Source organism: Meles meles, chromosome 2, assembly GCF_922984935.1.
Source record: "Meles meles chromosome 2, mMelMel3.1 paternal haplotype, whole genome shotgun sequence".
Taxonomy (NCBI): domain Eukaryota; kingdom Metazoa; phylum Chordata; class Mammalia; order Carnivora; family Mustelidae; genus Meles; species Meles meles.
The window spans coordinates 166,462,872-166,482,766 of record NC_060067.1 but is presented as its reverse complement, the minus strand read 5'-3'; the positions used below and the strand labels follow the sequence as shown (position 1 = coordinate 166,482,766).

The following is a 19,895-nucleotide window of genomic DNA, read 5'->3' as shown; positions in this document are numbered from 1 at the left end:
GCTAATACAAGGTGAAGAAATGAACTTTACTGCATTTGTTTTTGTTCTTTTTTATTCATCTCTTCCAGAAAAAAAGTGAGTATTAGTAAGCCAGAATTCAACATCCTATTAAAACATCCATGCCAAAATCTTCTTGAATTTGTTTAATGTTTTATACTTCAGAAGATGTCTCAGGCTTTGGTAATGACATATTCTCAGACTGGAAGGATATGGTGGGATTATTTCAAGGAAACCATCTTAACTGCTCCAAGGATTCTTAAAGAGCCAGTACCCTAGAGAGTCTTGATACTGAATATGTGGTCTCATACATAGTTTGAGTCATCCGGAAGAAACACTGCCCCGGGGCCTGGGGACTTCTGGCAACAATAGCAAATGAAGAGTCCTGAGATAGGAACAGGGTCCTGAAAGTTCCCACAACTCCAGATAATCTTCTGAAGTTTTGCTCATCTCCGCTTGTAGCTTTCTGTAGGTTTTGGACTTTTCCGTGTTCACAACTCAAGGTGCCGTCTGTTTCCGGTTTCTATTAAACTGTTGAATTATACTTTTCAGAAAATCTCATACATTGACACAGTAGTTCTAGATATTAACATTCTAGACGAAATGAGTTTCTTTTTCTCACACTGTGAAGTTTAATTTCCACATTTATAATTAAGTGACTTTTCTTCCTTGTGTAACACAAATCTCCCTGCCTTAACCAACTTTTGTTCTTTGGGATTCAGTTGTTGCTCCAGGAACTATAAAAGGTTGACACAGACGTCATCCTTAGTGCATTGCCCATCCAGAGGCAATTGCTAGCAGAGCCGCCTTTCTCCAAAGCCTACATACTGAATAACATGAAACTGACAAACAACTGAGATTCTTGCTGTATGCAGATTCTTGCTGTACTTCTGCCATCATCACTGCTCAGATGGAAATGTATTTGTGCACTCATTGTGCTAGAGTAGTTACAGACAGGTTTAGCACTTGAGAATTAATTTGTTAAAAGCAATGTGATTGGCGGGAGGAGGAAGAAAGCAGTGTGGTGTAAAAAAAAGTCTTTTTTTAAGCTGAGGCTCAGTGCCTCAGGACTTCCTTTCCCCATCTGACAACTAAGGTGTCTCAGCCACTGCTCTTAACTCTGCCAGGAGTCAGGTAAAGCTTCTTCATGCCCAGGGCAAGGTTCTTAAAAAGGTGTCCATCTCAGTCTGTCTCACTTCATTCATTGTTCAGTCCTTATCTTTACTGAGCACTGTTGATTATTTTGGGTGGGTAAATGCAGACAGAACTTTCCTTTATTACAGTTTGGGAAGTCTTTTAACTTTCTGAAAATGTAGAGTTAGGAACACTTTGCTTTAAACCTAATTACCAAAGTAGGAACAGGTTTAAGTTCCAGAAGGCAATTTTACAGTCATTCTTACTGGGATCTGGGTTTGGTTTGGTTTGGGATTAAAAAAGGAAAAAAAAAAGCTCGCATATTAGATGGGTTTGCCTTTGCTTAACTCACAGCCCTATCCTAAAATATTTGTTTCTGGTTGGGATGAATGGATCTAAAGTCATTTCATTTCCTTAGAAGTAGTTCTTTAATCTCATTTGTCTCACAGGCTCTTATGGACATTGTCAAAGATATACTTGTATGAAGATTAATTAACATCTGTACCATTCGATGAAGGAATATTTCATGTTCCTAAACTACAGGAGTTGATTTTTGTCCCCTAAAAGGAAGAGTAAATTGTTCTCCCCATCAAATAAGTGAGATTTGTTGGTGAGGTTATGTGAAAAGGTTTAGGTCACATCATGTCTGTTTCCAGGATTATTACTGTTGTTTTCATTCCAGCTGCTGGATTGTCAATTTCAGTTTATCTTTACCAGCCTGCAAATGTCACGTGGACTTTCTTTGGAAGTATCTTGCAGTAGGCCATTGTTAAATTTCAAAAAACAGCATTGGTTGCATGAATTTTATATATATTTACACGCACATTCCTTTTTTTTTTTGTAACCTTTAAATGAACTCATGTAAACTTTTATTTGCCTTTTACTTTTTAAAAAAATAAGAATAACTACCAATAGGATTTTAATATCCTGTCTTAAATTTATGTAGGAAATGAGACATACATAAGTGTGTAGCACAGAGATTAACACAAGAGTTGGTAGATACCCAGGAAAGTGATAGTTTTTGCCTTTTGAGGACCTCATGTATGTTGTCTTAATCCTTAGGGAATCCTTGTTAGGAGTCATAAGTAGATGTGCCCTCTTTGGTTAACTCCTTCACTTTCTAAACATTTGGCTCATTTTTTCACGTCCCTATGAAGGTGAACTATGTAACTCACTACCCTAGAGTAATACAATCTGCAGCTCTCCTACCTCCATCCCACCTACATACACTCTCTTTATCTTCCCTTGTTTCCATAGTATTTATCACTTTCCAGCATACCCTAAAGTTAATGTACTGTGTTTATTATGATTTGTCTTGCCTCACTATAGTGTCACCTCCAAGAGAGCAGAGGTCTTTGCTTTGTTCACTGCTGTATCTCAAGCATTTAGAATGGTGCTTGGCATATAGTAGGCACTCAAGTATTTGTCATCGAATGAATGAGTCCTGTCTTCTTTGTGACAGAATAGAGGTTGTCAAGTTGGGGAACTTCCAGAGTCACATAGAGTCTAAAGCAGAGCTGCCCATGAAACCTCTAGTTAAAACTTTCCTTTCCTGAGTTTAAAATTCGCTGTTCTTGTCTTTTGTCTGCCATTCTGCCTGTGTAGTTAAAATATTGATGCAGCCCTCCAGCATTTGATCATACTTGGAGAAGCCAGGAGCCATATAGATGTGTTACCACCTGTTTTGTTTTGGTCTCCACCTACTGCTAATGTTTTTTCAGATCATTGTGTTCCCTTCCCAGTATTTTTGGGAAACTAATTTTGAAGAGTATTTGTGGTACTTATGGTACTGGAGCTTACATTAAGATCTTATGTTAATTATGAGTATATGAAGTGTACAGTTAACTCTGACTCGTATGTTGCCTGTGAAAGAGAAGATCCCAGTGCTGTTTGAACAGTGAGAATCCTTAAAGGTGATGGAGACATAACAGTTAATCGAGACACAACAGTATCAAGATAGGTGTGATTGATGATGACCCAACCCAGTCTCAACAGATTTAAATAAAAATTGTTCCGTATCATTCCCCTTATTGTTACAGAGTTCCTCCTTGGTATTAGTGACCTGTTTAGCAGATGTCACTTGTCTTTTCTAGGATATCAAATTCCTTTGGACTGCCTATTTCTTTAAGAATTCAGCTCAGAAAACATGTATCAATTTAGGATGTCAGAGATGGCAAAATACCAGTAGTCGTTTCCTGTAATAAGTTTGTGAATGAAAATATTAGGACTTTCCAAATATAATATTGATATGTTGCACACACTACATTTTTTTTAGTTGCACATTTTGTTATTTCCTATGTAGCGATATCTAAAATTTACAGTAACTTTGGTTCTTCAGGTGAAGTGAGTATTATTATTTTTTTTAAGCTGAGACAAATGCATGATTAAGCTGTAGCAAGTTACAGAGACAGTACTTTCAATTGTCAGAGTGTGCCAGAATTGTATTCAGAATTTTGAAAGGACAGAATATGCCATATAAAATAGAAGACCCATAAGGCAAACCAAGATATATTTTGCTGATCTTTTCCATATGTATATAATGTTTGGGTGGCAGGGGGTAATAAAAGTAACAGGGTACCTTAACAGGGGTACCTGGGTGGCTCAGTTGGTTAAGTTTCAGACTCTTGATTTCATTTTAGGTCATGGTCTCCGGATGGTGAGTTGCACTCTGTGCTCTGCGCTCTGTGGGAGCAGCAGCTGCTCTTTTTACTGTTCTGTAGTTTTGTCTTTTCCTGAATGTCATATGGTTGGAATGACACAGATACAGCCTTTTCAGATTGGCTTCTTTCACATAGTAATAGGTGTTTAAGATTCTTTTTGTGGCTTGAACACTCCATTTCTTTTTTTTTTTTTTTTTTTTTTAAAGATTTTATTTATTTATTTGACAGAGAGAGATCACAAGTAGGCAGAGAGGCAGACAGAGAGAGTGAGAGGGAAGCAGGCTCCCTGCTGAGCAGGGAGCCCGATGTGGGACTCGATCCCAGGACCCTGAGATCACGACCTGAGCCGAAGGCAGCAGCTTAAACCACTGAGCCACCCAGGCGCCCCCACTCCATTTCTTTTTGTCTCTGAATTATGTTCTGTTGTCTAGATATACCATAGGTTGTTTATCCGTCCACCTATTGAGAGACATCTCAGTTGCTTCCAGGTGTTGGCTATTCTGAATTAACCTGCTGTAAACATTCATGTACAGGTATTTTTGTAGACATAAGTTTTCAACTCATTTGGGTGAATACCAAGGAGTGCAACTGTTGGATAGTCTAGTAAGAGAATGTTAAGTTTGGTGAGAAACCACCAAACTCCCTTCTAAAGTGGCTGTACCGTTTTGCATTCTCACCAGCAATGAATGTGAATTCCTGTTGCTCCACATCCTTGTCAGCATTTGGGGTTTTCAGTGTTTTGGGTTTTAGCCATTCTGATAGATGTGTAGTAGTTCATCATTGTTGTTTTAATTTGCATTTCCCTGATAACATACAATGTGGAGCATCATTTCATATGCTTATTTACCATCTGTATATCTTGTTGGGTGAGGTGTCTGTTCAGGTCTTTTGCCAAATTTTTAATTGGGTTGTTATTGTCAAGTTTTAAGAGTTCTTTGTATGTTTTGGATACCAGTCTTTTCTCAGATACATGTTTTGCAAAGATAGTTACCACTCTGTGGCTTGTCTTTTCGTTCTCTTAAGCAAATTAGATTCTGTTTGTAAATGGAATTCCTATCAGCCATGGAAATTGTGTTTAAAAAGAAGGGGGGAAACCCTAGGACTCCTGAAGTTCCCTAAATATTCACCAGCCCAGTCACATTTATTTGGATAGCCTGTTAGTAAAACTAAGTATAAATGCTTTAATCTGAATCCTTTTTTATTTAATCACTGTAAAACATAATGTCAGGTTTGGTGATTGGTGGCCAAAGATAATTAGTAATTCTGTATTTGATCCCTTTTTTTGCTCTATTATATACAATTAAGTGTTTAAATGGCACTTTTAATTTTTTTTTAAAGATTTATTTATTTGACAGACAGAGATCACAAGTAAGCAGAGAGGCAGACAGAGAGAGGGGGAAGCAGGCTCCCCACCAAGCAGAGAGCCCGATGCAGGGCTCGATCCCAGGACCCCGAGATCATGACCTGAGTTGAAGGCAGAAGCTTAACCCACTGAGCCACCTAGGTGCCCCGGCACTTTTAATATTTTTGTTTGTTTGTTTTTTCAGTAGGCTGTATGCCCAACATGGGGCTTGAACTCACATCCCTGAGTTAAAGAGTTGCATGTCCTACCAACTGAGCTAGCCAGGTGCCCCACTTTAATATTTTTAAATGATAATTCCATACAAAATACACCCAAAACTCTAAAGTTTGAATCTTATGCCAAATTGATACCTGGCCCAATCAATTTGGGTTATAACCCAAATTAATAAAGAACTCAAAAACAAATCGCTCTTAGAAACCAGGACTAAATGAAGATAAAGTTTGTACAACTCTCATAGTTTGGCTTCTTTAACCAACAGGCTATTACTTTCTGACCTTTAGAAGCATGTTTTTCCATGCTTGCTGTGTGATAAAAATCATTGTTAAATTTGTAAGGAAAAAATCTGATATCAGGAGACAGTATCATTCCAACTTAAATTGTTAGAGATGTGGTTTGACACTCTGAACAGGAGTATTCAACTATTACAGGATTATTCTCCCTCTATAGATCTGCTTTAAAAATGAGGTTTCAGGCTGGCTTGTGACTCTTGATCTAGGGGTTGTGAGTTCAGATCCCACGTTGAATGCAGAGCCTACTAAAAAAAGAGGTCTTAGGGAGATGGTTAATATAGCAAAAAAGCTAATTTAAAGGTATATTGTTTTGTACTGCAAATTTGGGTTCCCAAATGGCTGGGTGTTGGCTTCCTTTTGTAAGGTGATATGCTTGGCCTACATAGTCTACTCTCTTACTCAGCCATTTTCATAGCAGAGTACATTGTTTTGGTCTTTTACTGCTGTCAGCATGACAGAATCAAGTTCCATAAAAGGCATTTGAGAGACAAACAACCTTATTCATAAAGGAAGTGAAGGTGGCAAAAGCCAAGTATATTCCTTTTTTTCCTTATTGGAACTCCATTTATATAAATCATAGGATCCAAAATGTTTATGCCTAAAGCCTGTTACAGATTTTTAAAATGCTGTGAGTAACCATACAATGCAGTATTAATTTCAAAGCCATCCTTTAATGTTGTACCACTGCCTTTGTTCTTGGAATGTTAGCTTAGGATGATTACACAGTTCTGTAGACAAGCTTTCCGAGATGTTTCATAGAGAGTGGTTACTTTTGTCAGTTGAGGGCTTTTCTTTGACATGGATTAAGGTGAAATCTTTTCACATAAGAATCCTCACCCAGTATTCTCCATGGCAGGAAGGATCTTAGTGGTGACTTCTTGAACAAGACTTGGCCCTTGAGCCACTTTGCTTGAATAAAACTGGTTGTCCGGATGGATGGTGCAGTTATCATCCTAGGATCTCCCTCCTCCCGCCCCCCAGGGATTTCTTTGATGTCTCTCCAGCGCTGGCACTTCCCATTTTCTGTATTCCACACTTAACTTTATATATGGGATTACTCTTGTTTCGATGTGAAACGCTTCCTTTCCATAGGAGCATGGGTGATAGATTGCTGTGGCTTTACAGGCGAGAAATAGCTTTGTTCTACCCTCACACTTGATTACTTGTTTGTCTGGGGTAGGTATAATATTCTGTGTTGTCATTTCCCTTCAGAATCTTGCAGACACTGTTCTCTTGGCTTGTTTCCAGTGTTGCGTTTGTGATGTCCAGAGCCATCTGATTCCTGATCATTTGTATGTGACCTGGCTTTTGACCCCAACTCCCATCCTCCCACCCCGGGGCAACTTTTAGAATCTTTTTGTCCTCAGGTCTCACAAGTCTTACTGTGATGTGCCTTGGCTTGATTTTCACCTATGATGCTGGGCATTCAGTAGATTTCTTTCCTTCTGGCAGCTGATGTTCTTCAGTTCTAGGAAGTTAACTTGAATTATTTTGTTAATTTCCTCTCCTTTACTCTTCTCTGTTTTTTCTTTCTGGAACTCCTTTTACTTGGATGTTGGACCTCCAGAACCTGGTCTCTGATTTTATCTGTGCTCTCTCATTTTCCATCTCTGTCCTTTTACTCTACTTTCTGAGAGACTTTAACTTAATTTTCCAACCTTCTTTTTTTTTTTTTTAATTTTTATTTTTTTTTATTATTTTTTTTTAAAGATTTTATTTATTTATTTGACAGAGAGAGATCACAAGTAGACAGAGAGGCAGGCAGAGAGAGAGAGAGAAGCAGGCTCGCTGCCGAGCAGAGAGCCCGATGCGGGACTCGATCCCAGGACCCTGAGATCATGACCTGAGCCGAAGGCAGCGGCTTAACCCACTGAGCCACCCAGGCGCCCCTAATTTTCCAACCTTCTGATAAAATATTTTATCTCTGCTATCATATTTTTAATTTCTAACATCTTTTTTTATGTTCTTTGAATGTCTTCTTTTTAGAGCATCCTGTTCTTGTTCCACAGTTGCAGTTTATTTTCCAATCTCTTTGGTGAGCTTAATATTAATAGTTTTTTCTCCCCCTGCCCCCACCTTTGTCTTTTTTTCTTTCTCTTCATGATTCCTTCTTCCTGAACAACTTTCATTTGTTCCAGGTTGCTTTTTGTGTGCTTACTTAGATTGCAATTGCTAAAAGATAAACTGAGGTATATTAAAACTTCCAAGAGTTTATTTTGGCAAAAATTAGCAAGCAGCATCCAATCTAGCAGACATAAAGGTGCTCAAATTGCAGCACAAAATGAAACACTTATAGGCAAGAAGGAAGTGGGAACATGAAGTCCTACTAGGCGAAAAAGGGGGGGGTATTGCAAAGTTACTTTCCTTTAGGGATGCCAGTGGTCTGTCAGGCAGATTACCTAACTGGTGCCGATCAAGTGGTTCCTGATTCACGTGGTTTAAGATTCTCCCAAAGCTGTAATAAAATCTCAGTTTGGTGACATGGGGCTTAGCATAACTCCATTTGGGGCCTGTTGTCTTGTTTTAAACGCTGTCTTCCTTGTTAAAGGGCTTCTTTAGACTTCTAGTAATCCTGAATTATTTGCTCATAATCAAAATTAAGAGACGGCAGAGTTGACTGGAAAGTTGCTTCAGTGTCACAGTAGGATGAGCTGACTGTACCATTTGTTGGGTGACACCTATATCAGTGGTCTTTTAAGTGTCACCTTTCTCAGGGAGTATCTTCCAAATTCCTGCCTAGAGAATACTGTCTGGATGCTGGCATTTCTGGGTAGAAGGAACCAAGTAAGGGAAGACTGCATACCATTCAGTGTCCTTGTAACTTACCTCTTAGGTGTGGTGCCCGTATCCTCAGATGTGCTTTTGAATGTCTTGGTGTCTTCCATTCCAATGAAAGGGGGGCAGTCATTCAGAGGCATGGAGTGAGGGGAAATAACTGGAATCTGACTTTTCAAAAATACTTTTCACCCTGTTCTTCCTTGCTTTGGCCGCCCCACTTCACCTTAATATCTGAGCATGGAGTACAAATCACGTTGGTTTTCAGATCTGGCAAGGAATTTGGCTTTCTTGAGTCAGTTAAGTCAGTTACCACTGATTTTTCTGGATTCCAAAACTTTGTTGCTATTTGTCTCCTCTCCTGTTTTCCCCATCCATGAGGGATTATGACTTTTAAAAATACCAGTAATGTTGTTTTAGTTGGGCTTTGGGAGGGAACAAAATTAGATGTGCGGTCAATCTGCCATTTTAACCCCAAATCCCTTTAGAAGCTTTTAAAAGTTAGACTTAACCATTTATACAAGACATGTTTATGAAGCTCCTATTATGTGCCAGACATTTGTAACACTTTTGTCTTTTCCATCTTGTGTGTTCATTACTGCTCATTAACTAAAATCACAATACATAAATAATATAAATGCAGTTTAAGCAAACATTTGAGTCAATTGTGCAAGAATTCGAGTATGATAGATACTAATATGGAAGTTAAAAAAAGTTAATAAATACCTCTGTTTTGAGACAAATGCCTTAAACAGTGGCAGTGTAGTTCACTTTCTCTGGGGAAACTTGTACTGAATACCACGTAATGATCCCAGAAATACAGTCGGACCTCATTATTCATGGTGGTTCTGTTGTGTGAGTCACCAAGAACACTGAATTAAGAGATACCAGATAGAACGTTGCTCCTAGATGATGTACGAGGATAGGTTCCTACAGACCTCTGGTCACAATATTTTCATCAACCAATCAACCTGTAACCTTGGTCTTTTTCTGTTTCTGTTTAAAGGCACCATATTTAACGTGTCCGAGTGAAGCCTTCACACGTATTTTCAGACAGCCTTCTTGGCTTTGGAACATTAGACAGCACTTCAGCACTATGCTTGAACCATTTTAAATAATAAGCTCAAATATGTCAGCTATACTTTAATTAGAAATTTCGAAATAATAAAATACTTAGGAGAAAAATAAATAACAGAAAGCACAAAACTGAAAAGCATGGCACTAAATAAACCACAAAAAGGATGCTCACACTTGTTCAGTGTCGGAGAGCTGAATGTTGCACCCACGCTGGAATACGTCTCGAGTGACTCAGATTTTTCACCATTCTGAGTATGTCTGCGACTGACCACCAGATTGCTACAGGTATTGATTTTGGGGTCACAAATTTTGGCAAGTAGATGAATTCACTAATACGGAATCCACAAGTAGTGAAGATCATTTGTGTATCTTATCCCCAATCCTCCTAGCTACCCACCCTTATAGGGAGAGGCATGTATAACCCCTCTAAAAGAAACAGTGCAGTTTTGTGTTGTTGTTGTTAAGATTATGTTATTTATTAAAGAGAGAGAGAGCACAAGCAGGGGGAAGCAACAAGGGGGAGAGACAGAAGTAGGCTCTCCACTGAGGAGGGAGCCTGACACAGGGCTCCATCCCAGCCAGGACCCTGGGACCATGACCTGAGCCACCCAGGTGCCCTGACAGTGCAGTTTTTATATGCATTTATCTATGTGCTTCTAAAATGTTGTTTTATTTTTAAAATATTTTATTTTTAAGTACTCTCTACTACCCAACATGGGTCTTGAACTTACAGCCCAGAGATCAAGAGCCAGCCAGGCACCCCCAGCGTTTTTAATAGCTAGTGTAATTGATCATAGCCAGTAATAAACTCAGTCATTAACAATCGACATACAGTACCTTACTGACTTTACATTCTCGTGAGGTAAATATTTCTACTTAAAAGAAAAAAAACTAGTTTGAGAGATTTGAATAACTTATACTCCCACCAAATTTATTTATTTATTTGACAGACATCACAAGTAGGCAGAGAGGCAGGCAGAGAGAGAGGAGGAAGCAGGCTTCCTGCTGAGCAGAGAGTGCGATGTAGGACTCGGTCCAGGACGCTGGGATCATGACCAGAGCTGAAGGCAGAGGCTTTACCCCACTGGGTCACCCAGGCGCGCCCCGCCCCCAATTTATTTTTTTAGTGTAATTCTCTCTTTAGGAAAATTTGTCCTGACTGTGGTTTTCATGATTATCTTAATTTTAATATTTAAATTTTAATTTAATTAATTAAATATTAAATTTAATGTTATCTTTAAATATTTGCTTACTTTTAAATCTGATTTCCTTACTTAACTGAAAGAGAAAGAATAGTATATTACAATCAGAATTTTAGAGCTGGGAGTGTCTTTTTAAAATAATAAAATAAAATCCACTTCTTTTGCACATGAGCAAACAAATTTCAGGAAATTAACTTGCCCCAGGTAACACAGTTAATTACTGAAACCAGTGTCCAAATTGCTTTAACTCTCAATCTCTCTCTTCTGTCGAAGTTTTATGTAGTTCTTGTTGTTTTAAACAGATTCAGCAGAGAGTACCCAAAATTAAGCCAAAATCTGTGGTATGCTCGCTACTTTTTACCCTTGAGATCATAGAGTGAGCCACTGATAGCAAACAAAACTACATTAAAGCCCAGGGAGAAAGCACTCAAAGGCATGCAGGAACTGTGGTGAATTACAAGAACCTGCCCAAGGCAAGTGTCATCTGATTAGTGACACTTGAAAATTCCAGTCCAGTATTATCAGATCCTTGAATTTTTCTTGGGAAGCTCAAAAACCAGATATTGTTTTTTTTTTTGAAAACCAGATATTATGAAATACTGGCAACTATATATATATATATCTAACTTTAAAACCACACTGTAAGACAAAAACACGACACTATCTATGGGCCGGTTTGAGGCTATCAATAGTACTTTTTACAACCAGTACTTTAGAGGATTCCGCTGATACTGCAACTTTCATTCCTTGCTCTGAGTGATGACGAGAAGGAACCAAAACCAGGGCTTAGTGACATGCTAAATGAAAACACTTGAGTGAAGTTTATAAGTCAATAAGCCATTAAGTGACCAGGCACAGTTAATCTGTCTGTTTACTTCTTGAAATAGGTTGTTTACATGTGTTTTGGCTGCCAGTTACCCACAGTGCAAGGATCTTACGTGTTTATTGCAAGTTCGAATTGATTAGTATTTTGAGGCTAAGTGTAGAATTCTGCAGTCTCATATGTTAGCAGACTTGCTGTCCTTATCTAATGCATGCAAAGCTCTGGCGTATTATTATCACTTGCTGGAAATACGTATTTTATCTTGTTTTATGGCAGTAGACATTACACAGCATCTGCAACCAAAGTTTTACTCAGCCTTTTAGCACCCTCAGACATAGAATGTCCCCCAGAAGCAACCAGAAACCTTACCGTATTTGTTTATTGAGTTATGATTCTAAAAGCATGAATTGATATTAAAGTACAGCATTCTAACTCTAGAGTGTACCTGTCAGTTATGATAATGAACTTCTTTTTTTATGAATATCAGAAAGAAATATATGACACTGAATACCTGGAGAATTATGGGAAAACTATGACTTTGAACCATCTTTTTTTTAAAGCTTCTCATTGAGGCATAACATACAAAAACATATACAAATTAAACAGTTCAGCGGATTGTCTCAAAATAAGTGTGCCTGTATAACCAGCACCCAGAGCAGAAAATGAGATATTTATCCATACTACTGTTGAAGTACATTTGGCTTTCCATTTAGGAACAATTACATTTGGTGCTGACTTGAACATTCTTGTATGGTTTTTTTGTGTGTTTTTGTGTGTGTCGGGGGGGGGTGTTGTTGTTTTTGTTTGTTTGTTTTTTTTGGCAGGGGGGGATTTTGGTGGATTTAGCACAAATTTCTGTTGGTTACTTACACAGGAGTGGAATAACGAAGTCATAGGGTACCCCTATTTTGAGCTTTAAAAGATAGGGCCAATTTTCCAGTGTGTTTGAACCAATTCAGACTCCACTAGTAACGCATAATTTCTTGTTTTCACATTCAAATCAACACTACATCTTGGCTTTTTCATTTTAATCATTCTAATAGATATCTCATGTGGTTTGAATTTAATTTCCTGACAATTATTGTGATTGACCACCTTGTCATTTGCTTATTGACCATTTGGATATCTTATGAAGTGCACTGGCTTTGTAAACTTTTCTTTAACTTTTAAAAATAAGTAGTTTGCATTTATAACCATTCTCCTAGGAGAGCTAGCTACTTTCCCCTATTGACTCTACTGTAACAAATAACATCTTCGATATCTGCTGATACATGTATAAAACCATAATGGCTTTGGCCCGTAGGATTGCCTTCTAGATAACATAAACAAGAGAAATCTTTTGTGGAATGTTCTTTTTAGGCCATTTAAATTACTAGCATTTACAGTTGGTGAGAACAAAATAAAAGTAATAAATAGAGACATAGCTTTTAAAATTTTTAGGGGCACCCGGGTGGCTCAGTCAGTTAAACAGTTGCCTTCCCACTCAGGTCATGATCCCAGAGTCCTGGGATCAAGCCCCACATCAGGCTCCTTGCTCAGCGGAGAGTCTGGTTCTCCCTCCCCCTCTGCCTGCCCCTCTGCCTACTTGTGCTCTCTGTCTCTCTGACAAATAAATAAAATCTTTTTTAAAAAAAATCATTTTTAAAATAGCCTTTTGCCTTTTTGGTTTTTTGAATTGGTTGTATGAATTCTGACTACAAACAGAATCAGCTGTTAACTAGTAATAATATGTTACTAATTTATTTTTTTTTTAAGATTTTATTTATTTATTTGACAGAAATCACAAGAGAGGCAGGCAGAGAGAGAGGAAAGGAAGCAGGCTCTCCGTTGAGCAGAGAGCCCGATGTGGGACTCGATCCCAGGACCCTGAGATCATGACCTGAGCCGAAGGCAGCGGCTTAACCCACTGAGCCACCCAGGCGCCCCCAATATGTTACTAATTTAGAAAGAGAATGTAGTTCAGGGGTGCCTGGGTGGCTCAGTCATTAAGCATCTGCCTTCAGTTCAGGTCATTATCTCAGGGTCCTGGGATCAAGCCCTGCATCAGGCTCCCTGCTCAAAGCCTGCTTTTCCCTCTGCCACTCCCACTGCTTGTTTTTTGTTTTTCTTGCTGTGTCTCTCTCTGTCAAATAAATAAAATCTTAAAAAAAAAAAGAATGTAGCTCAAATCTGTTCTTTAAGAAGATACTTATCTGTATAGTTGTTGGGGGTTTTCCTGCTTACAAGTAATACATGATTGTCAAAAATTCAAAAGTTACAGAAATACATAACATAGAAGTTGACTGTTTCCCATAATCTCACCTCCCAGAGATGATTGGTTTGTATTCCTCCAGATTTTCTTAGAATTTGCTAACATATGTCACAAATGATACACAGTACATACACCTTTGCCTCTTGCTTTTTAACCTAACAATTGACTGTTGTTACTGGATCTTTAGGAGTTTTAAAAGATACTACTATGATAATTGGGTACTCGTTATTGACAATAAGAATGCCTTATCAAGGGGCGCCTGGGTGGCTCAGTGGGTTAAAGCCTCTGCCTTCAGCTCAGGTCATGGTCCCAGGGTCCTGGGATCGAGCCCCGCATCGGGCTCTCTGCTTGGCAGGGAGCCTGCTTCCTCCTCTCTCTCTGCGTGCCTCTCTGCCTAGTTGTGATTTCTCTCTGTCAAAGAAATAAAAAATTTAAAAAAAAAAAAAAAAAAAAAGAATGCCTTATCAAATAGGTAAATAATAAAATGTAATTAGTATATTAATTTTATTCACCTTACTTAAAGATCTTCAGAATGATTTACCTGGCAGTTTCAGTATGCATCTTTAATTAACACAGTGTTTTCCTAGTACACAGAAAAGTTCCAACCAAAGAAAATGTAAATTAATGTAGTTTATGAGCAAGTTGAAAGTGGGTTGATTTTTTTCAGCAATTCTTTTTTGTATATTTTAAAGCATCCTGATCATGAAAATTCAGATACTGAATTGGTAAATCTACTCCACATTTTTCATGAGAAAGTCCCTGGATGGAGCCTGCACTTCACACTTTGTAATAGGATGGTGGTTTCTGATCGGGTGGTGCTGGTGGCTGTCAGATTAAAGATGGACTCTGCGGAGAATCTGCAGCTCTGACCAGTCATCCAGGGGTTGTGTTTGTTTTCTGTTCAGTACTCAGCATTATGGGACTGTTATCAAATCTTTCCTAAAATTAAGTATCTTAGTCCCTGATTGGAAATGCCCAAGTGAATTTTTTTTTTTAAGCAGTGAGGCTAATTTAAAAATACATACTGGTTGGCCTTTTAAAAAGCAGTATTTTACAAATTAAATAAGTTCCCAAGTATTCTGCTTTGTGGAGTAGTATAACATCTCATCCAGAAACAATCTCCATTTTCCTCTAATCTAAAGGAAACTCTTAGGTTATTATTCTTCATTGTATTGTGAGGTCTGTAGTCTCAACTGGTTGCACCTTATATTGAAATGAGACTAAATGAGCTGCATTTTCTCTATTCAAGTTTAAAAGACTGTAAAATAATATTGTTGCTAAATATTAGTGAAGACACTTTTCTTTCAGTACCTTCATCTTAGCTGTCACGCTGAAATCAGCGTGGTCTAGGTTTGGGGGTTCGTCTTGCATCTCTTGCACTAAAGCAGGGCTTCGCTCCTGGCAGATCGCGTTCCAGCTTTGTGAAGTATTACACCCAAGTGTGCTTTTCTGTTCCAGTGGAACCAGATGGAAGTTTCTTTGTGAATTATACATTTGGCAGTCTCAGGAATAGAAAATAGGCATTCTTCTCCGGAGGCTTTTCTGTGACTGAACGGGCATCACATAGTAGTTGTCCTCAATAAGAGAGGTGGGTGGGAGAAGGTTTAATACAGGTGTTACTGTGCAAAAGGGGGAAATGCCGTGATGTGTTGTTGCTATCTTAAATGTGAAATACTACTTTTAATAGCTAATCAAATACTCGTAGGATAAATTGTCTTATCAGGGTCCCAAAAAAGGTGGTTCAGAATAATCTGTTAGATTTGTTTTAGAAGCATTAGGATCCAGAAGGGCATAAAGATGAATGTATCACTCTCCTCTCCTTCCGTGGGTAGTATGGGTAACATCCCCAAATAAAATGACTGTTAACCCTGTGGTTTTTAGATGTTCTCACTAATTGTTTGGGAAAACAAAATCGTTTCCGCTCGTTCTGGAAACACAGAAACAGGGCTGTAGTTGCTTACACTGTTTGTGTAAATGGTCAAATTACTTTTTTGTTTTTTAAACAGACCTGTTTCCTGAGCTGAGAACTCATTAACAGACTTTACCCTGCAGTATGTTTTTGTCTGCCAAATTAAAGCAGATCAAAACAGAACAACCACCGAGAAAGCCCACCATAACCTGCGTGTGTGTAGGTTTTAGCAGTAAGGAGGTACTGGTGACAGATGCCCAGGCATCGTCCTGTGAACAACTTTGTTGTAATAAACATAAACAAGAGATGCACTGGGGGTGCTGCTGGAACTGATTGGTCAGACTTGAAGGAGAGTCATTGTACCTTAAGCAGCTGACTGTTGGAGGGAGTGTCTGTTCAGGTTATTGGAAAGCTCCCAGAGTGCGATGGCTGTGGAGTTAATGAGGCGGCTGCTGCTCCCCAATACTTCATACCAGATTTTATAGCTATTTTCAGTTTTAGTTAGGGTGACTTTCAGCTGATGGCTTCTGTGTTACCTTTTTTTTTTTTTCTTTTTTTTTTAAGTAATCTCTGCACCCAGTGTGGAGCTCAAACTTAACAACCCTGAGATCAAGAGTTGCATGTACTAACAACGGAGCCAGCCGGGTGCCACTGTTAACCTATTTTTAAAATAATTTTTTTCTTTCTTCTTTTTTTTTTTAATGAGTCATTTTGTAGGGGATGGGGAGACCCAGCCTGCTAGGTTGAAACAAAACTTTGTAAAGGAGATTTAATCCCTTGCTTAGGAATGTGGGTATTTAAAATTAAACCGATTCATTTATCAGTACGATCTTGGGCCGGTATTATAAGTGTATCACTTTCCTTGTGTTTATGGAATATATGTAATTAATTCGCCTTATCCTCTATTTCTTGTGTTCATAAGCTTATGAAAAATCAGGTGCTACTTATGGAACTTCACTGAGATCTGACTTTTTTACAAGTGCAGTTTCCTCTGTGCTTTTAAATTCAAGAAGGTATTAAGTGAAACTCCTGGAAGTCAGAGAGGAACAAATTAAACATACGGCTAGAGTCCCAAGATATTTTGAAGGGTGGTTGGTTGATTTTGTTTTGGAGGTAGGGGATGTTGGGTCTCTTGTTGGGGAGCTCTCTGAAGTGAGACTGCTGATCTTAGAGTATCAGTATTTGTCTTTCTTGTTTCCTTTAGGTTAATGTTTGAAATTTATTAATCAGGTTGAGTAAAATAGGTATCCTGCCCTAAGGGTTTTCCTACTTAGTGCAAAAGCTGTGATTTATAAAGTACCACCATAATCAAGTGATCATGAAAAGCCTGGGGCAGACAGGCTGTGTAAGTAATTGTAGGCTATTTACCCAGGTCAGTTTGTTTAATTATTATCATTATTATTGTTTTTGTTGTTATTTCTGTTCCTGTCAGAATTGTCATTTCTAATAGTAGGATCCCTCATACTGTTTAAACCTAATCTTGCTTGCTACTGTAGAAAATAGGCTCAGATTTCTTCTTAAAGTCCAAACCATTCCTTTAAAGACTAACAGATGTTTGCCCTCTCCAGTCAGTGAAAGGTGACAGTTAAGTGAACTCTTACTGGTTTCTTTCCTCTTTGCTTTTCAACACCACGTTCAGTGGAAGTAGATTTGCATCCCTTTGGGTTTTTGACTAAAGCACACACCCATCCCCTTCCTGCCTCCCTGGAACTGGTTCAAGATTTGGAGAGAAGGGTTTGTTTGGGGGCGTTTCCCTGGTCTTATCTCCGTCTGAGCATATGCGAGGGTTGAATTTATTTTGACCCTTCCACTTTAAATTTGGAACTGAAGCAAGAGTTTAAAGTACGACAGGAGGAGAGAGTCTGCTGAACTTGAAACATGAGAGATCCAGGGAGGAAGGTGCGTACTTGCATTCTGAAGCTTTCTCATAGAGGTTGGCCATCTTTATTGGCACACATAATTGTGAACTATTAACTACTAGGAAGAGGCAAAATACTTAAAATTATATAAAGATATATGTGACACTTGTGTTGTATGTTTATGTATTTAATTTTACAGCAGTGCCTCCAGGATTGTTTTGAAATTGATGACAAATGTAAATTTTGAATTTTTATTTGAAGGCCTTTAGGAAAAGCTTAGGAGGATGGGTATTTGCAAGGAAAAATGAATATATCATTTGCAATTGATCTCCAACAGAATGGCTAAAAAAGTATAGGTATTTTAGGTGTTTTGCCATTTTGTCTTTTAAAATATAAAATTTAAAAAACTGTAAATGGTTATTATTAGATAAAGGTCACCCAGATTCTCCTCAGAGTTGAGAAGCATGTCTCTCTCCATTGATTATTACTTATCTTCGTCTAGTGATTTTGTGCACAGTACCTTGTGTATAAATAGTAGGCCGGACTGATTTCTTTCTTGACTGATCTTTTCCAGAGCCTGGCCCAACTAGAGAATCTGTGCAAACAGCTTTATGAGACAACAGACACAACCACTCGACTCCAGGCAGAGAAAGCCTTGGTTGAATTCACCAACAGCCCTGATTGCCTGAGCAAGTGCCAGCTACTCCTCGAAAGAGGAAGTGTACGTAAGATTGAAAAATCCAGAAGGGTAATAGAGTAGAGGTTTAGGGAAATACATTCGAAGTTTAAGGATGGATTGGGATAGCTTGTGTTCCTTAATTCTTCTAGGTGCCTCTCTGCCTTCTTAATTTCACCTTTAAAAAGCACCATCGCTAGCTGCCAGGTTGACAGTAAAAGGACACACAGCTTTGTCAGGAAAATCTCATTGAACATATATTGTGTTCTGTCGTTTTTCGCCTTGAATCACATTTCTGGGACTTACTTTCTGTTTTTCACACTTAAGTACCACCTCATATCCTTTACAAAGAAGACAGGGCTATATACGCATGATCCTTCTTACTCACATAGCCCATGTCACCATGCAAGCTCCGTAGTGGTCGCTGTGCTGCCTCCTGTGCCACAGCTGCTGCATATTGCCCTCGAGCCCTGGGGGGAACGTTCCACAACGAAAACCACAAGAAGTCAAGAGTTTTAAAATGGAATCAGAGCCTCTCAGCGCTTGAAAATGGCAGTGCAGTGATCAGTATAATGCTATCAATGAGACATAGTTTGATTAAATTAGTATTGGGGGCAAGATGGAGGAAGCTAAGAATCCAACCAGGGTATCCTGAAAGGGCCCGAGAGAGTCAGAGTCCCAACTAGACCAGCAGCTAGCACTCTTACCTCAGACTGGAAGGACATGTGGAAAGAACAAAAGCAGTTAATTTGTTTTGAGGGTAAAATTCTAGATGACTCCTTATTTGCATTTTCACTGACAATGTTACGGTATTTGTTCGTTGGCTAAAAATTATCTTTTAGTGGCTGGGAGAGTGAACTCTTTCCAAGCATAGGAAGGTTACAGAGCCCTGGTCAGAGATGATACAGTGCTCTGTTCTGTTTTTGCATGTAGTATGTTGTATATTTCTTTCCAGTCCTTTAGTCTTAAGATTGACCCACTTACACTCGTATATTTTGTGTTACGGGAGATGCATGACCAGCTCTTCCAGGTGACTCCCGCCGGAGCCCCACGGTATCATCTCTGACCCTGTTAACTCTGGAGCCTCAGGTTGACAGTCAGTAAATAAATCAAGCTGCAGTAAAACAGGATTGGCGCAGTACTAAGAACAATTATAGTGCAATCTTCCTTTTAATCTCTGCTGACGTCTTAGTGACTGAGCAGGTTTATTGGAATTATGTCTAAAAACCATTTAGATGTTGTGTAATGTATAGTTACAATTGTATGCTGTGTTCTATATTTAGAGTAGCTTCTTCTTGTGTTATTATTACTCTAATGAGTTGAAACCGTGTTCAGGAGTGTTGAATAAAAATCACATATCAAAATCACTTTATAGATTTTTTTTCTTAAGCATAAACTGCTTAAACTGCCATTATTATGCAGTGTCTGTGGATCCTGTCTTAAGCATTTTTAGTGTTACAGGAAATTATCCTTGACCCTTACTTAGTTAAATTGTCCCTGTTATAGGACATTATCATAATAGAGTCACATGGAAGAATTTGCTCACGGCTCTTTTTTATACATTATGATCAATTAGAATACCAGAATATTCTATTCTCCATAAGGTTAAAAATGCATAAAATCCACATGTGAGAATATGATAATGCTATTCCCTTGCATA

At 38.5% G+C, this 19,895-nt stretch overlaps 1 protein-coding gene across 3 annotated transcripts in view; it reads left to right on the top strand.

Moving 5' to 3' along the window:
• Positions 1 to 19,895, top strand: part of XPO7 (exportin 7) — an 89,753-nt gene that overhangs the window by 33,335 nt on the left and 36,523 nt on the right. For all 3 annotated transcript variants that reach the window (XM_045997045.1, XM_045997044.1, XM_045997043.1), the window contains exon 2: positions 18,134 to 18,280. In XM_045997045.1, the coding sequence (XP_045853001.1) occupies positions 18,134 to 18,280 (147 nt within the window). The remainder of the gene's footprint in view (positions 1 to 18,133; positions 18,281 to 19,895) is intronic.